Here is a 17,461-nt window from a genome sequence, read left to right as displayed (position 1 = left end):
ACCTGGTATAACAATTAACGCGGGGAGTCCAGCCCTCACCCTGCGCCCTGCCCCAGGCCCCCGCCTCCAGGTCCCCAGGCCCCGCGCCGCAGCGGCCAGGCTGACACGGGCCGGGTCAGGGCTTCCAGGCATCGTGGGCTCCCTCTCCGGACACCGCACGCAGGGCTCCCGCTCCCTTCCACAGAGAAGCCCTAGGAGGCCGGGGCACGGAGGTCACCCAGAAACAGCTGGAGCTGGGACCCGAACCCAGATCTCCCTCACCCCCGGCTTCAACTTCCGCATCCTGGCTCCCGGACCCCCGTGGGCCCGCAGCCACTATGGGATGAGCACACGGATGAGAGGTGATGGGCCACGTGCCCGCGGCCCATCTGGGGCCCAGCCCCGCCCTTGTGGCCAGAGAACGGGATGCGCAGCAGCGGGTGACTCAGGCTCAGGGCTCTCCTGTCCATCAACCTTGGTCCCTGGCTGATTAGATAGGGGGCCCTGCCCAGGAGAAGGAGCGTCCGTGCCACCCCTGCTGCCACTGGGCAGCCACGGCCCAGGCACGTGGCAGGAAGCCCAGACTGGGGGGGGGCCTCTGTAGGGCCCTCAGGGGTTGGGGGGATGCCAGTGTCACTGCACACACCTTTATGGGGCACCTGTGCATACCCGGGGCCTCCTGCCTCCTGAGGTCTGCGCACCTGGGCACCCGGGAGAGCGAAGGCGCTCAGGACCTGGCCGGCGTGAGCCCACGTCAGCCACCGGGCCATGCCTGTGACGCTCCTACTGCGTGCGCCTGTCCTTGCAAAGCTCGGAAGGGAAGGGGAAGCCTCATGCGGTGCCCTCCGGGGGTTCCTGGGTTAGTTGGGAAGTCAGGACCCCCAGAGGCGGTGGATCCTGCAGGGCCACAGAGCTGGGAAGGAGCCAGGGAGGTGGGGGTGCAGCAGATTCGGGCTTAAGAGCAGGAGCAGAACCCCGCCTGGGGACTCCTGCTTTTTCCAAGGCAGGTCACCCAACTGGCCTCTTTCTGCAAAAAGTTCTCTGAGCTCCAAGCACATCATTTCTGGGCGTTGTGCCTCCATGTTCCCATCTGTTACGGGGGGTCGGGGGGAGCTGGCCTGTGAGGATCCAATGAAATACTTCGAGGAGAAGGCTCCCGAGCACGCTAGCAGGCACACACTAAGTACCAGGCAACGGCCAGCCACCTGGTTACTATTTTAAGACATCTTCTTGGGGCAGCCCAGGTGGCTCAGAGGTTTAGTGCCACCTTCAGCCCGGGGTGTGATCCTGGAGTCCCGGGGTCGAGTCCCACGTCGGTCTCCCTGCATGGAGCCTGCTTCTCTCTCTGCCTGTGTCTCTGCCTCTTTCTTTCTCTCTGTGTCTCTCATGAATAAATAAATAAAATCTTTAAAAAATAAAACATCTTCTTGGTGGTGGAGGTTGGCTCCGGGGGCCACCGGGGAAAGGAGCACGGAAAGCACCGGTGACCAACCACGGGAATCTGCCGGCCAAGAAACAGAACGTCCTCCGCCACGACTGGGCAGGTCAGTGGAGCAAGGGGTCCAGTGTGCACGAGTCGTCTATACAGCTGCCAAAGGGGTTCAGAGCCAGGACCCGGGGCCAGAGGGCAGGGCCTGGCTCAGGCCAGCCTCCAGAAGGAGCTCCGACCGGGTGGGTCCTTGAAGGCGATGGAAGGGCGGCGGGGAGCCTGGGCGGGGGCTTCTGCAGGGGCTGCGTCACCAGCCCCGCCAGGGTCCTCGTCACCCCGCCAGGCCAGAGCCAGCTGCAGGTCCAGCTCCTCCAGATCCTCACCCTCCAGGCTCGAGCGCAGCTCCCGGGGGGCGTCCTCCTGGTCCGGCTTCGGGCCAAAGGCCCAGTCTGCAGGAGGATGTGGGTGAGGAGCCTCCCAGGGCCTCACCCACCCTCGGTGCCCTCCCTGGCCAGGACGGGCCCTCGCATCACCACCACCACCACCCCCGAGTGGCCCAGTGCCACCCCAAGCAGGGCCCACAGTTGAGGGGAGCAGCTCACCGGCCAGGTCGTGGGCAAGGTCCTTGATGAGGTGTCCAACGATGGCATAGGCCACAGCCACCACCAGGAGCGCTGCCAGCAGCAGGTACAGCGCGTACCTGGGCAGGCGGATGGCATCGAGAGGCGGCGGGCGGTACTCCTCATACAGCGGCGGGGTTGGGCTCCAGCCCTCCATCCCCTCCTCAACTGCCAGCCCCGGCATGACGGCCACCGGGAGCAGGAGAGGCCCGGAGGTGACCCTCGTGGCGGAAGTATTTAGGGGCTTTGGGTAAGAGGATTGGGGATCCTCCAAGGCCACCATCTGCCAGGATTAATCACAGCGCAAATCACTTCCGCCCAGTGGGCCCCCTCACCGCCCTCATTCAGCTCCAGCCAGCCCAGCTGGCACTCTGCACATCCATCCCCACCTCAGGGCCTTTGCTCGAGCTGTTCCCTCTCCTGGGAAAATCCCTGAGCTGACACTCAAAATAGGAGGATAGACTCTGAGAAGAACACAACCCTAGAGGAAGTGACGTTTTGGGTTAGGAAGCAAAGAGCAGTATTTGGGGTGGTTCAGTCGGTTGAGCAACTGACTCTTAATTTCGGCTCAGGTCATGATCGTGGGTCGTAGGATGGAGCTGGAAGTTGGGTTCCATGCTCAGTGGGGAGTCCACTTCTCTCCTCCTGCCCCTCTCCCCCTCATGCACATGCATGTGAGTGCACGTGAGCAAGCACGCCCTTTTTCTAACATAAATAAAACCTAAAAAGAAAAAGTGGCATTGGGGCGGAGGTACCACGGTCTAAGGGGTTGGGACTACTAGGAGGGAGAGTTAAAGTTTAAAATAGGATAGCCACTGCCCTCTGGAGATGCACGGGAGCAGAGACCCAGGGGAGGGAGGGAACCAGGCAGGGGAGTACCAGGGGGAAGAGCCGTCCAGGCAGAGGGCAGAGCACATGCAAAGGCCCGGAGGAAGGACTGGGTCTGGCGTGTTGGAAAAAAGCAAGGAGGCCCGTGTGGCTGGAGCAGAGTGAGCAACGGGGTGACAGGGAGGAGGGAAGGGTAGGGACTGGCCCAGTGCAGGTCATGCGGGGCCTTGGGGGTCAGGGGAGAACTTGAGCTTTTACCCTGGGGGAGGTGGGAGCCCTGGAGGGCTGTGGGCAGAGGAGGGCCGGAGCTGGTGCCCACAGGTGGCCTCTGGTGGCCACTGCAGAGAGGACAGACCTGGGGGCCAGGAAGACAGGTAGGGAGGGGCTGTGGTGGCCCAGGTGAGCGATGATGTTTTTTTCCAAATCATTTTTTCCTCGCCGTTATACATAATAACGTGGCCACCCATGCTTCTTTCCCACATTGCAAAGTGGAAACACTTTTCGCACGTGTTGCCCTGATTAGAACCCGCCGGGCTTCTCAGTGCGGCGGAGTAAAGCCAAGTCCGTCCCAGGCCCAGGCGCTCCTTCCCGCACCTGCCGCGGGCTCCGGCCCCGCCCCCCGGGACCACGCGCCCCGCCCGCGCCCTACACTCCTTCACCTGGGTCACCGCCCCGCGTGCATTTCACTCGCTTATTTCCCGTCTGTCTGCCCCAGGCCACCAGGCTGTCTAGCCCTCGGCCCCCACTATTTGTTAAGTAAACGACGAACTCGGACTCGCTCGGGTCCGAAAAAAAGCACGAGATGCGCCCCGCCCCCGCCTGCCCGGAGCTCGAGTCCGGCCACCTGAAGCCATTGGCCACGCCCCCTGAAGCCACTGGCCACGCCCCCAGGTTTGGGCACGCCCCCAGGCTTTGGCCACGCCCAGGAACGCGGCGCATGCTCCGTCGCTAGCCAGCCCCGCGTCGCTGAATCGGCACAAACCATTTCCACCCATCGAAGTGGGTGTGGAGCCGGAGAGCATGTCCTCCACGGAAACAGCGGGCGTTGCCCTTCCCTCCCCTGAGGGATTCCTTTAGACTCCTCTGGTGTGTCAGTGTGGACTATGGCACCGATGCGGACTCAAGCTTCCAGACCGGTCTCGTGCCGCGGAGGCTTTGACGGGAACCCCCCCGCTGCTGCGTTGGTGCCGTCCGGCCCGGTCACGTGGGCGAGAAGATGGCGGCCCCCAGAGAGTGCCGCGAGCGTCGCGGTTGGTGAGACGCTGGTGGCCGCGGAGGGGGCGGGTGAGCTCGGAGACCTCGACTTCCGGGAGCTCGTTTGGGCGTCTCGGCGGCAGGGAGCGCGGTGCGTGGCCCGGGCCTGGGGGGCTGGCACGGGGAGGACGCCTCGGGGGGAGGTCCCGTCTCTAGGATTCGTGGGGTGGGGGTGGGGGTGGGGGTGGGGGTGGGGGTGGGGGGGTCGAGGGCCTCCTGATGGGTTCTGGGGACCCTGTCGCCGGGGGTCTCTTCGTTGGGGGGGGCGCGTGTGTTGCTTGCCGGGCCACCCGTTTCTCGAGTTCCCGGGAGAACCAAAGGTGTGAAGCACCCGGTACTTGGGGATCCGCGTAGACGGGTCTTGAAGCATCCGGTTCCTCGGGGTGTCCTCCAGGGGGAGGGATCCCGTATTGGGACGACCCCTTTCTGGGGGGCCGTCGGTTACCAGACATGTTGTTGAGAATTCTTGGTTTGGGTGAGTCTCGGGGGTGGGGGGATCCCTGGGGGGCTCAGCGGTTCGGCGCCTGCCCTTGGCCCAGGGCGTGACCCCGGGGTCACGGGATCGAGTCCAGCGTCGGGCTCCCTGCGTGGAGCCTGCCTCTCCCTCTGCCTGGGTCTCTGCCTCTCTCTGTGTCTCTATGTCTATCATGAATGAGTAAAAAAAAAAATCTTAAAAGTAAAAAATAGATGAGTCTCGGGTGGGGACGGGAGGCCGAGGACCCTGGTCTCCTCTCTCCATTGGGGACCGTCCATCAAGAGGCTTTCACAGGGGCCAGCGGATCCCCAGATTCGGCTTGGGTGGGGGCTGCTCCCCTGCACCCCACGCCCACCTCCTCGCCCGGCCTCCCCCTGGAAAGCTGGCCAAGGCTTGAATTGTGGGCTTCCAGGAGGTGTGCCCTCCTGAGCCCAGGGAGGTGGATTCGGGGCTCCCCACGGGAGCATTTGATGCCTCGTACTAGGTGCCAGCAGTTGTACGAGGCGCTCCGTGAGCGCTCCTCCTCCTCCTTTTTTAAGATTTTTTTTTAGGATTTTATTTACTCATGAGAGACACAGAGAGAGAGAGGCAGAGACACAGGCAGAGGGAGAAGCAGGCTCCATGCAGGGAGCCCCATGCAGGACTCAATCCCAGGACCCCGGGGTCACGCCCTGGGCTGAAGGCAGATGCTCAGCCCCTGAGCCACCCAGGTGCCCACCCCGCGATACAGATTTATTTTTATTTACGTGTACAAGTGTGCATGTATGTATATGTATGATATGAAGTCCTGTCTTTGGGGCACTAACTTGTCTGGTAAAAACCTGATCTGTGATGCACACTGGACACCAGGTGCCGTTAGGTGCTTTGGGGGACCCTGAAGCCCCGGCAGGTGAGGAGGGCAGAGCAGGGAGGGTTTGCGTCGCTAACCTCGGGTGCTCCGAGAGTTCCTTCCTGCCTGCATAACTGAATATCTGAACAGAGACTGGAAGGAAACCTGACTTGTGAGCTGTTAATAGGCTTTATTCCAAATGTAGACTTTACCGCAGTTCAGGCCTTGCCCTAGAGCCCTGCGGCGTATTTCCCCCTCCCCCTCCTCTCCCACAGCTGGAGCTGCCCTGTTGGCCACATTCCCCCTCATTCCTGGGCATCTAAGGACTCCGGGGGATGTGTGGGTGATGAAGGGCCTTTTCCACATGCCTCAGGGCGACCTCCGCACAGACCGGGAGTCAGGAGTCTTGGGTCCTGTTTGCCCTTGGCTTGCTGTGTGACCCCCACACCAGTCTCATGGCCCCTGATGCCTTGGTAGCTCGCTCACTCCTGGCATTTCTGGTTTCTTTTTCTTTTTGTTTTTAGATTTTTTTTTTTAATTTATTCATTTGAGAAAGAGCAGAGCAGGAGGAGGGTGTCAGAGGGGAGGGAGAAGCAGACTGCGAGAGAGCGGCGAGCCCAGTGTGATGCGGGGCTCCATCCCAGGACCCTGGGATCATGACCTGAGCTGAAGGCAGACGCTCAACCAGCTGAGCCACCCAGGCGCCCTTGGCTTCTGTGGCTTCTCCTGGTCCCTCTTTCAAGGTGTCCCCTCCTCTGATGGTCACCTGTGCTCGGGCAGCTGCACCTCCCTCATCAAGCCCAGTCAGCTGTGCTGACGCTGCCAGGAGCCAGAGGCTGCGACGTGCCACTGCTCGCTTTATGAAGCGTCGACCAGGTCTTCATTGGTCTGGAGGACAGAGGTGGAGCCCCTCCTCCCAGCCCGGCTGTGTCATTGTGTCGCAGTCCACCCACTCGACACGGCATCTGTGGTTTAGAGTGACTCTAGAGCCCAGCTACCTGGATTTATAGTCTCAACGCTATTCCTGAGCAAGTTATTAAGCTCCCTGTGTGTCTGCTTTCTCACCTGTGAAAGGGCGATGAGCCTAGCACCGCTCTCATAGGTTATGGGGACAGGTAGATGAGTTCATGAGTGTGAGGGGCCTCGAAGAGGTGCCTGGCACATAGCAGGTCTCAGTAAATATCAGCTGCTGTTGCTGGTAGGGCTGGTGTTTTTATTGAGGGCCTACTGAGTGCTGGGAGTCCAGTGGTGATTAGCATAGACTCGGTCCCTGCCTTCAGGGTTCTGGTGAGGGGTAAGACCAACCATAGGCAGCTAAACTGATAAACATCCTGTGTGATATCTCGTGGTGGTAAGTGCTCGGAAGAAAAGTAGAACAAGGGAAGAGAGTAACAGTGAAGAGTGATCAGGGAGGGCTTCCGTGAGGAGGTGACATTTGAGACCCAAAGAAGTGAGAGGGTGGCCATGGGGGGCATTTGGGGAAGAACGTTCCTGGGGAGGAGAAGAGCCCATACAAAGGTCCTGGGGCAGGACCGGGCCAGGTGTGTTGGAGGAACAGCCAGGAGGCCTGTGTGGCTGGAACAGAGTGTGCAAGGGGTAGAGGAGGAGGAGGGGAGCCCTGGCAAAGGTCGGGGCAGGTCACGCGGGGCCTTTGGGATCGTGAAGGAGTTTGGAAGAACGAGGACCCATGGGAGGATTGTGGAAGGGCCCAGTGAACACGCTGGGAGCACCTGCAGCCCAGTCACCTGTCATGGAACGGACGGCCCCACGCTTGGCAGCCTTGAGCAGCGGCACATGCTCTCCCGGTCGGGGCGGCCGGGATCTGGGCCTGATCGGGATCTGGTGCCTCTGGCTCAGAGCCGCCGTGAGGTGGCGTTTGGGCCGCCAGCGGCAGTGGTGGCTTCAGCCGAAGGCGCCGGGGCTGCGGGAGCTGCCACCGGCCTCCCACGCTCCCTGGCAGTGGCCCGGAGGCCTCAGTTCCCCGGCCAGTGGGCCGCTTTAGGGCCGGGGGAGCCTCCTCATAGTCCTGGAGTGGCGAGGAGGAAGCCCCGGGTCTCTTAGGACCTGCCCTCGGTGTCGTTCCTTCCACATCCTGCTGCTCACACTGCTCGATGGAGGCTACTCAGTGTGGGAGGGCCGCACGCACAGTGGGGGTCCCCGGGGACCTTGTGTCCCCTCTGGCTTCCGTGCGGAGGGGACCAGCAGAAGTCACTGCTGATGTACAGGCGAGAGGTCAGGGAGGGCAGGTAACGTAGATGACCCCGCGGGTACACGGGGCCGACCCTGCCCTTCCCCCCATGCCCGGCAGGGAGCAGGTAGGAGGACCCCCCCACACACGCCCCAGGTCCTGATTCTTCAGGGAACTAATCCCCGGATGGATGAGAAGCGCCTCTCACCTGGGCTCTGGGTTTTCCACCCGTAGGTCCTCGTGCCCAGGAGCCCCCCACCCCGTTTCAGCCCACGTGGGGCCGCGGAAGGCCTGGGCCCACGGCAGCGGGCGGCACCATGGTGACGGAGCAGGAGGTGGAGGCGATTGGGCGGACGCTGGTGGACACCCGGCAGCCCCTGCAGGCCCGCTTCCGGGCGCTCTTCACGCTGCGCGGCCTCGGCGGCCCCGGGGCCATCGCCTGGATCAGCCGGGCCTTCGGCGACGACTCCGCCCTGCTCAAGCACGAGCTGGCCTACTGCCTGGGCCAGATGCAGGACTCCCGGGCCATCCCGGTGCTGGTGGACGTGCTGCGTGACGCCCGCCAGGAGCCCATGGTGCGCCACGAGGCAGGTGAGTGGCCAGGGCGCCGGCCCTCCACCCCGCCGTCACCCCTCCTCGGCCTCCTCCCCGCGCGACCCCGGGCAGGCCTCATCTGTACAGGGCAGGCCGTCAAACGTTCAGCCCCGTGGGCCCGGCAGCCTCCGTTGCCCGGACTCCGCTCTGTCCTTGTGCTCGAGAGGCGTGGCCACGGGCCGGGCCCCTTGAGGGCGCTCAGGTTGGGAGTCCACCCGAGTTTCACACGTCGGGAAATGTCGCCCCTTTGATTTAAAAATAATAATGATAATTATTTTTTAAAAGACTATCTTTTTAAAAGATTTTATTGTTTATTCACGAGAGATGCAGAGAGAGGCAGAGACACAGGCAGAGGGAGAAGCAGGCTCCCTGTGGGGCGCCCGATGTGGGACTCGATCCCGGGACCCCGGGTCACAACCCGAGCCAAAGGCAGACACTCAACCGCTGAGCCATCCAGGCATCGCCAAAGACTCAATTTTTAAGTTATCTCTGTACCCAGTGTGGGCTCAAACTTCTCAACCCCGAGATCCAGAGTCATGCGGTCTACTGGTGGAGCCGGCCAGGGGCCTCTAAAAAAAAAAAAAAAGACACGTGAAAACTAAAAACCATTCTTGTTCACACAAAACCAGGCGGCGAGCTCCCCAACCCCTGACGTCTCCTCTTCCGTTCGTTCATGTAATGTGCTGGGCCAGTGTTTACTGAGCACCTGCCATGTACCAGGCCCTGTTATCTCGAGGGACACCGGAAAGGAGAAATGCATAAAACCCGTGGCCAGCCCCGGCTGCTGAGACTGTGCCTCTCACCACCACCTCCATGCTGGGAGGGGGAGCTGGTGTCCATCCTGCTCTGTGTCTCATGTTCCCCGATGTCCAGCCCCACGAGCCGCCATCACCCCAGGCTGCCCCGGTAACTCTCAGCATGCCAGTCACTGGTTTTGTCAGAGCTCTCCTTACCGAGAACGTTCTCCCTAACCTCACCTCTCCGGAAGTTCTGCTATTTTGAGCGTGTGTGATCACAGAATGCCGACTGAGGTGGTGGGAACGCGTAAGTGTTGAGGAGAAGAGGAGAAACGAGGCAGGGCGTAGGGCGAGGGTGCCAGAGGTGTTGCCTTTTGTAATCAGTGGACAGAGATGTGGGTGAAGGCAGTTACCTGGAGGAAGGTACTTCAGGCAGAGGATGCCGCCCGTGCAAAGGTCCTGGGGCAGTTCCCTGTGAGCTCCTTGGAGGAGTGGCAAGGAAGCCCCTCTGGCTGGAGCGGAGTGAGTGACCGCGAGAGAGGGAGGAGGGCAGGGGCAGGTCCTGGCCCGGACTCCCTTCCATTAGGATGTTGTTGATGGTGGGCAGCAGCGTACCCTGCCAGCCTGCGAGGCAGAGGAGGGGTTGAGTGGGGAGCGAGTGCGTGCCGGCTGCGGTCTCCCCGCTCAGCGCCTGTGTGGCCTGGGGCAGCCCAGGCCCCTCCATCAGGCCCTGCCTTCCTCTGCTGACCCTCCTCCCTCACGTCGTGGCGGAAAACCTCCTCTGGGACTCACCCCGACGGGCTCTACTCATTCGGGTGCCCTGGGAAGCTCCGTGCTCACCGAGGGCCCCATGCTGTGATGTGTCCCCATCCAGACCGCGAGCTGGGGGGGGGGAGCGGAGCACAGGAGGGGGTGGTGCAGGTGGGCGCCCCCGCCCGGTGTCCGTGGCGTTCCCTAATCACACTGAGCCTTCTGCGTGGTTCTTCCAGGGGAGGCCCTGGGGGCCATCGGGAACCCGGAAGTTCTGGACGTCCTGAAGCAGTACTGCACCGACCCCGTCATTGAGGTACCGTGGCCTGACCCCCTCCCTGCCCCCGAGCCTGGGCCAGCGTCCCCTGTGTCTGGGTGCTGCCCCGTCGGCAAAAACCGACTGACTCCCCCACTAAACCCCGCCCGGCTGACCCGCCTCACCTCTCCCCTCCCACCCAGCCTGTCCCCTCCAGCCCCGTCCAGCCCTTGCGCCAGGATCCCCTGGAGCCCACCCGCCCCAGCCCGTCTGGCCTCTTCCAGGCTCTCCCAGCACCTGCCTGTCTCCGTTCTTCAGGGAACAGCTTTATTGAGATGTTAGTCACATACCACAGGGTTCAACACTTCAGGGGTTTCTAGAGCATCCACAGTTGGGTGCGACATTCTCCTAATTCCAGAACATTCCATCATCCCAGAAGGAGCCCCGCCTCATCAGTAGTCAGCCCTCGGCCCCCACGAGTCCCTCCCCATGCATGGACAAGTGTCCTGGACGTGTCACACACGTGGACTCACACCCCATGGGGCCTCCTGTCTCTGGTTCCCTCCCTGAGCGTCGTGGGCTCGGGATCCGTCCCCGGAGTAGTGTGTGTGGGCTCCTCGCTCCTGTCCATGACCAGGGGACATGCCTGCACGTGGGGGACACACTGTATTTATCCACTCCTCTGTCCCTGGACACGTGGGCCGCTTCCACTTTGGCCACCGGAACCCGTGCAGGTATCCGCGTGGACGTGTGTTTCTCACCTGCTGCTTCTCACCTCCGGAAGCTCCGCCCCAGCCCCTCTCGGCAGCTGGAGGTCAAGGCAGAACTAGGTCTCCTAACCTCTTGTGGCGAAAGCTCTCCTGTGCTCGTGACAGTGACCTTTAGGATGGAATCCCCAAGTTCTTGCTGCAGCTCCAGGCCCTGCGTGAGGGAGGGCTCCGCACTGTCACCCCTCCCCATGAGCTCTGGCGCCTGTGCCCCCTCATCCCCAGCCCCTCCGGGCACTCCTCCTCCCTCTCCCTCCTCCTCCCTCTCCCTCCTCCTCCCTCTCCCTCCTCCCCTCTCCTTCCTCCTCTTTTTCCTCTTCCTTCCTCTTCCCCCTCCCTCCCTAACCACTCAAGCCCCGCAGGGCTGTTTCCACCTAGAATGACTGGTTAGCTCCCAAGTCCCTCGAGCCCCCGGAGGTGGGGCAGGGGGTCCATCGTTTCCACTGTCAGGTCCTCAGTGGCCGCCCATGCGCCGCTGTCCCCGCAGGTGGCAGAGACGTGCCAGCTGGCCGTCAGGCGGCTGGAGTGGCTGCAGGAGCACAGCAGGGAGCCGGCGGTGGCGGCAGGGCCCTACCTGTCCGTGGACCCGGCCCCTCCGGCCGAGGAGCGGGACGTGGGGCGGCTGCGGGAGGTGCTGCTGGACGAAGCCCGGCCGCTCTTCGACCGCTACCGAGCCATGTTCGCCCTGCGCGATGCGGGCGGCGAAGAGGCGGCCTTGGCGCTGGCGGAGGGTGAGTGGGGGTCGGGGTCACGGTCGGTGCACCTCGCCCAGGCTCCTGGCCACCTGGCGAAGGAGAAATGGAGGAGCAGAGTGACCAGGGAACGTGCGTCCTGCCCCGGTGCCTGGACTCCCCCACGGGCTTTCCGGGAGGCGGGCAGGCACACTTGCCCCCACTTCCCGTGGGGAGGCCGAGGCCAGAAAGGCAGAGAGAGTTGCCTGAGCGGACAGTGGTTGGCAGCCGCAGAGCTGGGATCCGGTCCCTGGGAGTGTGGCTCCGTGACTTGAGTGACTTGAGTCACTCCCACCCCAGCCCCCAGGGCGCTCTCTGCAGGCCTCTCCCCGGGCAGCCTGTGGTCCCTGCTGCCCTCCGGCACTTCCTGTCTGGCCATCACTGGGACCTGGGCCACAGGGTGGGGGTCCCAGGCGATGCCGGGCAGGAGCACAGGGCTGGGTGGCCTTGAGTCCTGGCTCGGCCTTGGGGGCCTCTGGTCCTGGGCGGTCACCGCACGTCTCCCGGTGGTTGTGCCATCAGTATAAAGCCCGACCTGTGTGTGGAGTGGGGGCCAGGTGCCCGTGACTGTCCCTTATTAATCACTGCGGAGGGGCGGGAGCAGCTGGAAGGGGACCCTGGGTGCAGGAGGGCCACGCCTGCCCTGTCTGGCCTTTGGGAGGGCAGAGCTGTGACCTTAGGGCCCCCCCAGGACCCCCCCCCCCGCTGGCTGCAGACCCCTCCCTCTGAGCAGCGCTGACCACCGGGGCTGGGGCGGCTGTCCTTGAAACAAGGAGCCCCTTTCCACCTCTCCTGGTCCCCCGCCTGCCCCGATGGCACCGCCCAGCCAGTGACCAGTCGCCCTCCCGCCCGCAGGCCTGCGCTGTGGCAGTGCCCTCTTCCGCCACGAGATCGGCTACGTCCTGGGCCAGCTGCAGCACGAGGCGGCCGTGCCCCAGCTGGCAGCCACCCTGGCCCAGCGGGCCGAGAGCCCCATGGTGCGGCACGAGTGCGCTGAGGCCCTGGGAGCCATCGCCCGGCCCTCCTGCCTGGCCGCCCTGCGGGCCCACACGGCCGACCCCGAGCGCGTGGTGCGGGAGAGCTGCGAGGTGGCCCTGGACATGTACGAGTACGAGACGGGGCCGGCCTTCCAGTACGCCGACGGGCTGGAGCAGCTGCACGCCCCCTCCTAGAGCCGCCCGCGGCCTCCCCGGCGGGGCCCAGCGCACAAGCTGCCCATACACCGAGTGTGCGGGTGGGATCTGACCTCGCGGGGCTGTCCGCTTGGCCGGATCTGGCTGCTTTTGCATCTTTCCTCCCCCAGGGCCAGGCTGAGGTGTCCTGTGACCCCCACCCAGTGGCATGGCGCAGGGCTGTAGCTCCCGGGTTTTGGGTCACGGGGGTGGGCACGGGGGTCTGAGGGTGCAGGCCAGGGCTGTGCTCAGGGGAGCGGGGTTGCCTTGGCCCAGCTTCTCGAGGAACTAGGGGTGCTGGGAAAGGCGCTGCGGGCAAACCCGCCCCCCTCGGGCCTGGGCAGCGGCGGGAGCTGCCAAGAGCTGTTCCTGGGGCCTCTGGCTCCCCAGCCTGGGACTGGCTGGGTGGGTGGGCATGGAGACCCCAGTGTCCAAATGGATTATTAAATTATTTTTGCCAAGTCATGAGTCTCAGAGTGTGTTGGGGGTTCCACAGGGCTGCTCTCTAGGAACATCGGGGTGGGGCGCAGGGGGCTGGGGTGTTGGAGGAGCTCAGCTCTGAGATCTGCCCCCGCCACACGTGCCCTGGTTTCATCTCCAGCCAGCCCTCTCCAAGGGGCTTGGGGGAGTCAGCCCTCCGGCCTTGCCCTCCCCAGGCCCTCGTTCTCCCCTGCTCTATTGGGGGCAGTGGGGCAGGGGTTTAGTGGTATGGCTAAGAGCCCAGACCATGGCTTCTCATCCCAGCTACCCGCCCTCACGTTCTCCAAGTCCAGCCTGAACAACCTGCTTTACACCCATAAAGTGGGTGTAACCCTAGAACCTAATCTCACGTGGAACACGTTCCACCTGCTGCTCTCCGCCAGCCAGCAGCAACCCTGACACAGGTGGAGGGGTCACATGAGGCCGGGGATGCCCAGATGGGGGTCGTGAGCTGGTTCTCCTGTGCACGTGCCTTCTGTCCCCAGCCCTTCTGACACCTGGCACACCAGGCGTGTGGGGTCTCTGTCCGAATCCAGTCATTTGTCCGCGGGTGTCCTACGAATCGATCCAGTTCTGAGGCTCACTGCCCAAATGCACACAGACCCCTGGGTCCCCCACTCAGGGTTCCCACCCCCTCCTCACTTGTGATGTATTGCTAGCAGAGCTCACAGAATTCCAGAAAGTGCTCGACCTGCCTGTGTCTTGTAAACGGTGTCAGGAGCCGTCGGACAAGGGGTCCCGGGTACAGGGACTGCTTCCTGGTGGAGTTTGGGGCACAACCCCCTCCCACACCTGGATGCGTTCACCTGCCCAGGAGCTCAGTGCCCTTCGGTTGGGGTCTTGTGGAAGCTCTGGGTGCAGGCAAGGTTGGGGACTCTCCCCAGGGGGCGGGGGTGTGCCCGAAAGTCCTCACCCCACCCCCACCCCCGCCGCGGCCCCCAGCCTAATCCAGCAGCCACCCCGGAGCCGGAGTGTGGGAGGGCCTTCCTCTGGCCCTTGGCTCTCAGGAAGTTACGGGCTTTTTTTTTAAGATTTACTTACTTGAGAGAGACAGAGCCACGGAGCAGGGGGAGGGACAGAGGGAGAGCAAGTCCCAAGCTGACTGCTCACTAGGTGTGCGGCCTGACGTGGGCTCGATCCCAGGACCCCGGGATCATGACCTGAGTCTAAGAGTCTGTCATCCAGCCCAGTGAGCCACCCGGGCGCCCCGGGAAGTTACAGACTTTTCAAAGCGCCCAGGCCCCCGACACATGTTCCTTGAATACAAGGGGAAAAAAACCCTCAGCCTTCGTGGGGTCACGGCACCCCCAGGTTCTGTCTCCCGCCCACTTTCTGCTGCTCTTTCCAGCAACAGCCCTGGGAAGAGCCAAACCCTGACCGCCTCCCGCGACTCACCTGTCCCTCCTGCGCCGGCAGCTCAGCCTCTCCTGTCCCCAGACCCGTCATAGTGTCTGTCTTCCCTCTCCCCGCAGGGTCTGACAGCCCGGCCCGTTCTGGGAACTGTCAGAGACCCGGCTACCCCCCCACCCCATGCCCAGGCAGGCTGGTCCCAGCTGCAGACTCGGGGTCCGGCTGCCCTGCCCCATCTCCACTTAGACACTGGTGAGGTGCCCCAAACTTAGCGGGGGAACTCTCATTCCAGGAGCTCAGCCTAAAAACGTCGGGGTTGAATCAGTTTAAAGTCTCTCCCAGGTCTGCGGCCACCCACCCCGCCCCCATCATCATCTGCCTGGACCTGCTCCAGCCCCTCCCCGTCCTCCCGTGGCGGCCACTGGAGGGCGCCCCTGAGCACCCGCGTCAGGTCCTGGGTGGGGGGTAAAGCCCAAGTCCTTGGCCTGCAAGGCCCTGCACGACCTTCCCCTGCCCCCTCCGCTCTGCCACCCTCTCTGCTCCAGCCAATCACGACTCAATGTGCTTCCCACAGGCCAGGCCAGGCCCAGTCCTGCCCCAGGACTTTTGCACGTGCTGTTTACCTGGAACCTCTCTCCCTCAGGTGTCTGTTTACTCCCTCACTGAAATGTTTGCTCCTTTGTTCTAAGAGCACGTTAAAATCACGTGCTCCTCCTCCCGTTAAAGTCATAACCTCACTCTAAATGTTCCTTTTATAAAATAAATTAAATAAATTAAATAAATTAAAAATAAATAAATAAATAAATAAATAAATGTTCGTTTTATCCTGTCCCGTGTCTTATTTTTCTCCAGGGCATTGATATTGTCCTGTTCGCTTCTCGTAATTATTTTGCTTATTGCCCGTTTTCTGCATTAGAATTAGCACCACGGGAGCAGGGATTTTGTCTGCTTTGTTTTCTGTGACGTGACAGCGGTGTAGTGGTTAAGCAGCCACCTGGAAAATAAAAATAAAGCCCTAGTTTGTAGCGGATGAGGGTTCTCGTAGTTTAAATATACCCACCGTGGGGCTCCTGGGCGGCTCAGCGCTTGAGCATCTGCATTCGGCTCAGGGCGTTATCTCGGGGTCCCGGGATCGAATCCCGCGTCGGGCCCCCTGCAGGGAGCCTGCTTCTCCCTCTGCCTGTGTCTCTGCCTCTCTCTCTGTGTCTCTCATGAATAAATAAATACAATCTTTTAAAAATAAATATTCCCACCATGGTGCGCGCATGCAGTTTCCGATCATGACTTCTGTAGTCAACACCCATGGGCTCCAGCACATCACTAAGTGGATCCCTAGCACCCATGACATGCGTGGCTTGTAGTAGGTGCCAGGTCAGTATTGAGGACTACTCACCCACAGGGGTGCTGGTTACACGGTGGTGCACGTGAACGTTAAGGATCAGACCTTCCGAAGGAGGCCAGGATCCCCGTGTGACAGGAAAAGCAGTCCTTGCAGCAGCATCCTGCCATCTCATTTGCATAAGTGGAATTATATGTGTTATATGTTATGAGTCATATGTGTAAATTACATATCGATAACATTTTTGAAAAATACCCAAGCATTTGCCCAAAGTACTTTAAATCTTTTTTGTTGTTGTTCCCAAAGATTTTATTTCTTTGAGAAAGAAAATGAGCACAAGCAGGGGGAGGGGCAGAGGGAGGGGGAGAAGCCAACTCCCCGCTGAGCAGGGAGCCCGACCTGGGACACGGGGGCTCGATCCCAGGACCCTGGGGTCACGCCCTGAGCCGAAGGCCGACGCTCAACTGACTGAGCCACCCGGGCGCCCCAAGCCACGGAGGTGCCCCTAAATCCTGTAGCTCCCTGTGCTACTTGAAATTTTTTTACTGTGATATTTACTTTGACATTTGTCAGGAAGGATTGGCGGTGGGCCCTTCAGAGTGAGCAAACAGCCAGCACTAGGCGGCTGCTTTCCCCTGGGGCCAGAATCGTCTGGTCACTGAGGTTCTGTTCTTGGCTTTCTCTCGCTTCCTCTCTCAAATAAATCTTCAAAAAAAAAAAAAAAATGTGGGCAGTTAATTAAAAACACCAAAATGCCACGCATAACAAAAAAGGCACTTTGACAAGCTCACTATTGGTTTAAACATCCAGGCATTCATTTCACAAATATTTATTGAACACCTACCGTGCAGCAGGCAGTCCAGGCACGGGGTGCGGGGTGGGGGGGTACAGAACGAGATGGTCTCTGGTCTCGTGGAGCTGACATCCTGATACTATTTTTTTTTTAAGTGATTTCCACACCAAATGTGGGGCCTGCACTCACAACCTCGAGCTCAAGCATCACGGGCTCTGCTCTACAGACCAGGCCAGCGGGCGCCCCCTATATTCTTAGGTATTGTCTTCCCTGCCTTTGAAGGGTGACTCCAGGTTGAGGTGGTCGCGGGGCCCTTGGCTGCCTTGCAGGGACGCCGTCTCGACCGTGTTGTGTGGCTCAGGCCGATGTTCACGCGGGGCTTCCCCGGGGGACCGGGCGCTGTGCTGACTCTGGAAGGCTCCGAGGCAGCGCGCCAGGTGTGATTGGGAGGAGGTAGGCCCAGGGGTGCAGGAAGCAGATATGGGACGCCACACCCCAACGCAAGACCTGTGTGCGTCAGAGAACTTGGAATCTTGAACCTACAGACCCGCGACACCCCGATAGCAAGAGACATCTGTGCTAAGCAGACATCCCCGCCTTCCGGTCTGCGGCTCCTTCGCACCGAGCAAGTCCAAGCTCAAAGCTTGGTCAGCAACGCCGGCCGGCCTGGGCCTTCCTTGGCCTGGGGACACAGCTCTCCGGCCTGTGCCTCGGCCCCTCTCTCTGCGTCCAGATTCCCCTCTTCTTTTTTTTTTTTTTTAATTATTATTTATTTATGATAGTCACAGAGAGAGGGAGAGAGAGAGAGAGAGAGAGGCAGAGACATAGGCAGGCTCCATGCCCCGGGAGCCCGACGTGGGATTCGATCCCGGGTCTCCAGGATCACGCCC

At 61.6% G+C, this 17,461-nt stretch overlaps 2 protein-coding genes across 3 annotated transcripts; one reads left to right on the top strand and one right to left on the bottom strand.

Annotated features, from left to right (window-relative positions):
- Positions 1-63: 63 nt before the first annotated feature.
- On the bottom strand, positions 64-3,439 carry SMIM44 (small integral membrane protein 44). Its single transcript, XM_072787869.1, has 2 exons — positions 2,011-3,439; positions 64-1,857 (listed from the first exon to the last, which is right to left on the bottom strand). Exons 1-2 carry the CDS (start codon positions 2,309-2,311, stop codon positions 1,619-1,621), a joined length of 540 nt encoding a protein of 179 aa, XP_072643970.1. The 5' UTR covers positions 2,312-3,439; the 3' UTR covers positions 64-1,618.
- Positions 3,440-4,029: 590 nt separating this feature from the next.
- Positions 4,030-13,070, top strand: DOHH (deoxyhypusine hydroxylase). 2 transcript variants are annotated; one of them, XM_072787867.1, is made up of 5 exons: positions 4,030-4,201; positions 7,837-8,193; positions 9,923-9,999; positions 11,194-11,437; positions 12,293-13,070. In XM_072787867.1, the coding sequence occupies exons 2-5, from the start codon at positions 7,920-7,922 to the stop codon at positions 12,607-12,609; spliced, it is 912 nt and encodes a 303-aa protein (XP_072643968.1). In that variant the 5' UTR covers positions 4,030-4,201; positions 7,837-7,919; the 3' UTR covers positions 12,610-13,070. The 2 variants fall into 2 exon arrangements, with proteins under 2 accessions (XP_072643968.1, XP_072643969.1); XM_072787868.1 differs by lacking the exon at positions 4,030-4,201 and adding an exon at positions 4,321-4,430.
- The last annotated feature ends 4,391 nt before the right edge of the window (positions 13,071-17,461 follow it).

The sequence above is a fragment of the Canis lupus genome, chromosome 19, assembly GCF_048164855.1.
Source record: "Canis lupus baileyi chromosome 19, mCanLup2.hap1, whole genome shotgun sequence".
In the NCBI taxonomy this organism is placed as follows: Eukaryota; Metazoa; Chordata; class Mammalia; order Carnivora; family Canidae; genus Canis; species Canis lupus.
This window is presented reverse-complemented; position numbering and strand designations above follow the sequence as displayed.

Bases quoted from the DNA above. Each gene is read 5' to 3' on its own strand.
- DOHH (XM_072787867.1), top strand. From the start codon at position 7,920: ATGGTGACGGAGCAGGAGGTGGAGGCGATTGGGCGGACGCTGGTGGAC. The intron at 8,194-9,922 runs GTGAGTGGCCAG...TGGTTCTTCCAG, and splicing joins CATGGTGCGCCACGAGGCAG to GGGAGGCCCTGGGGGCCATC. The intron at 10,000-11,193 runs GTACCGTGGCCT...CTGTCCCCGCAG, and splicing joins GCACCGACCCCGTCATTGAG to GTGGCAGAGACGTGCCAGCT.
- SMIM44 (XM_072787869.1), bottom strand. From the start codon at position 2,311: ATGGTGGCCTTGGAGGATCCCCAATCCTCTTACCCAAAGCCCCTAAAT. The intron at 1,858-2,010 runs GTGAGCTGCTCC...ATCCTCCTGCAG, and splicing joins CCTTGCCCACGACCTGGCCG to ACTGGGCCTTTGGCCCGAAG.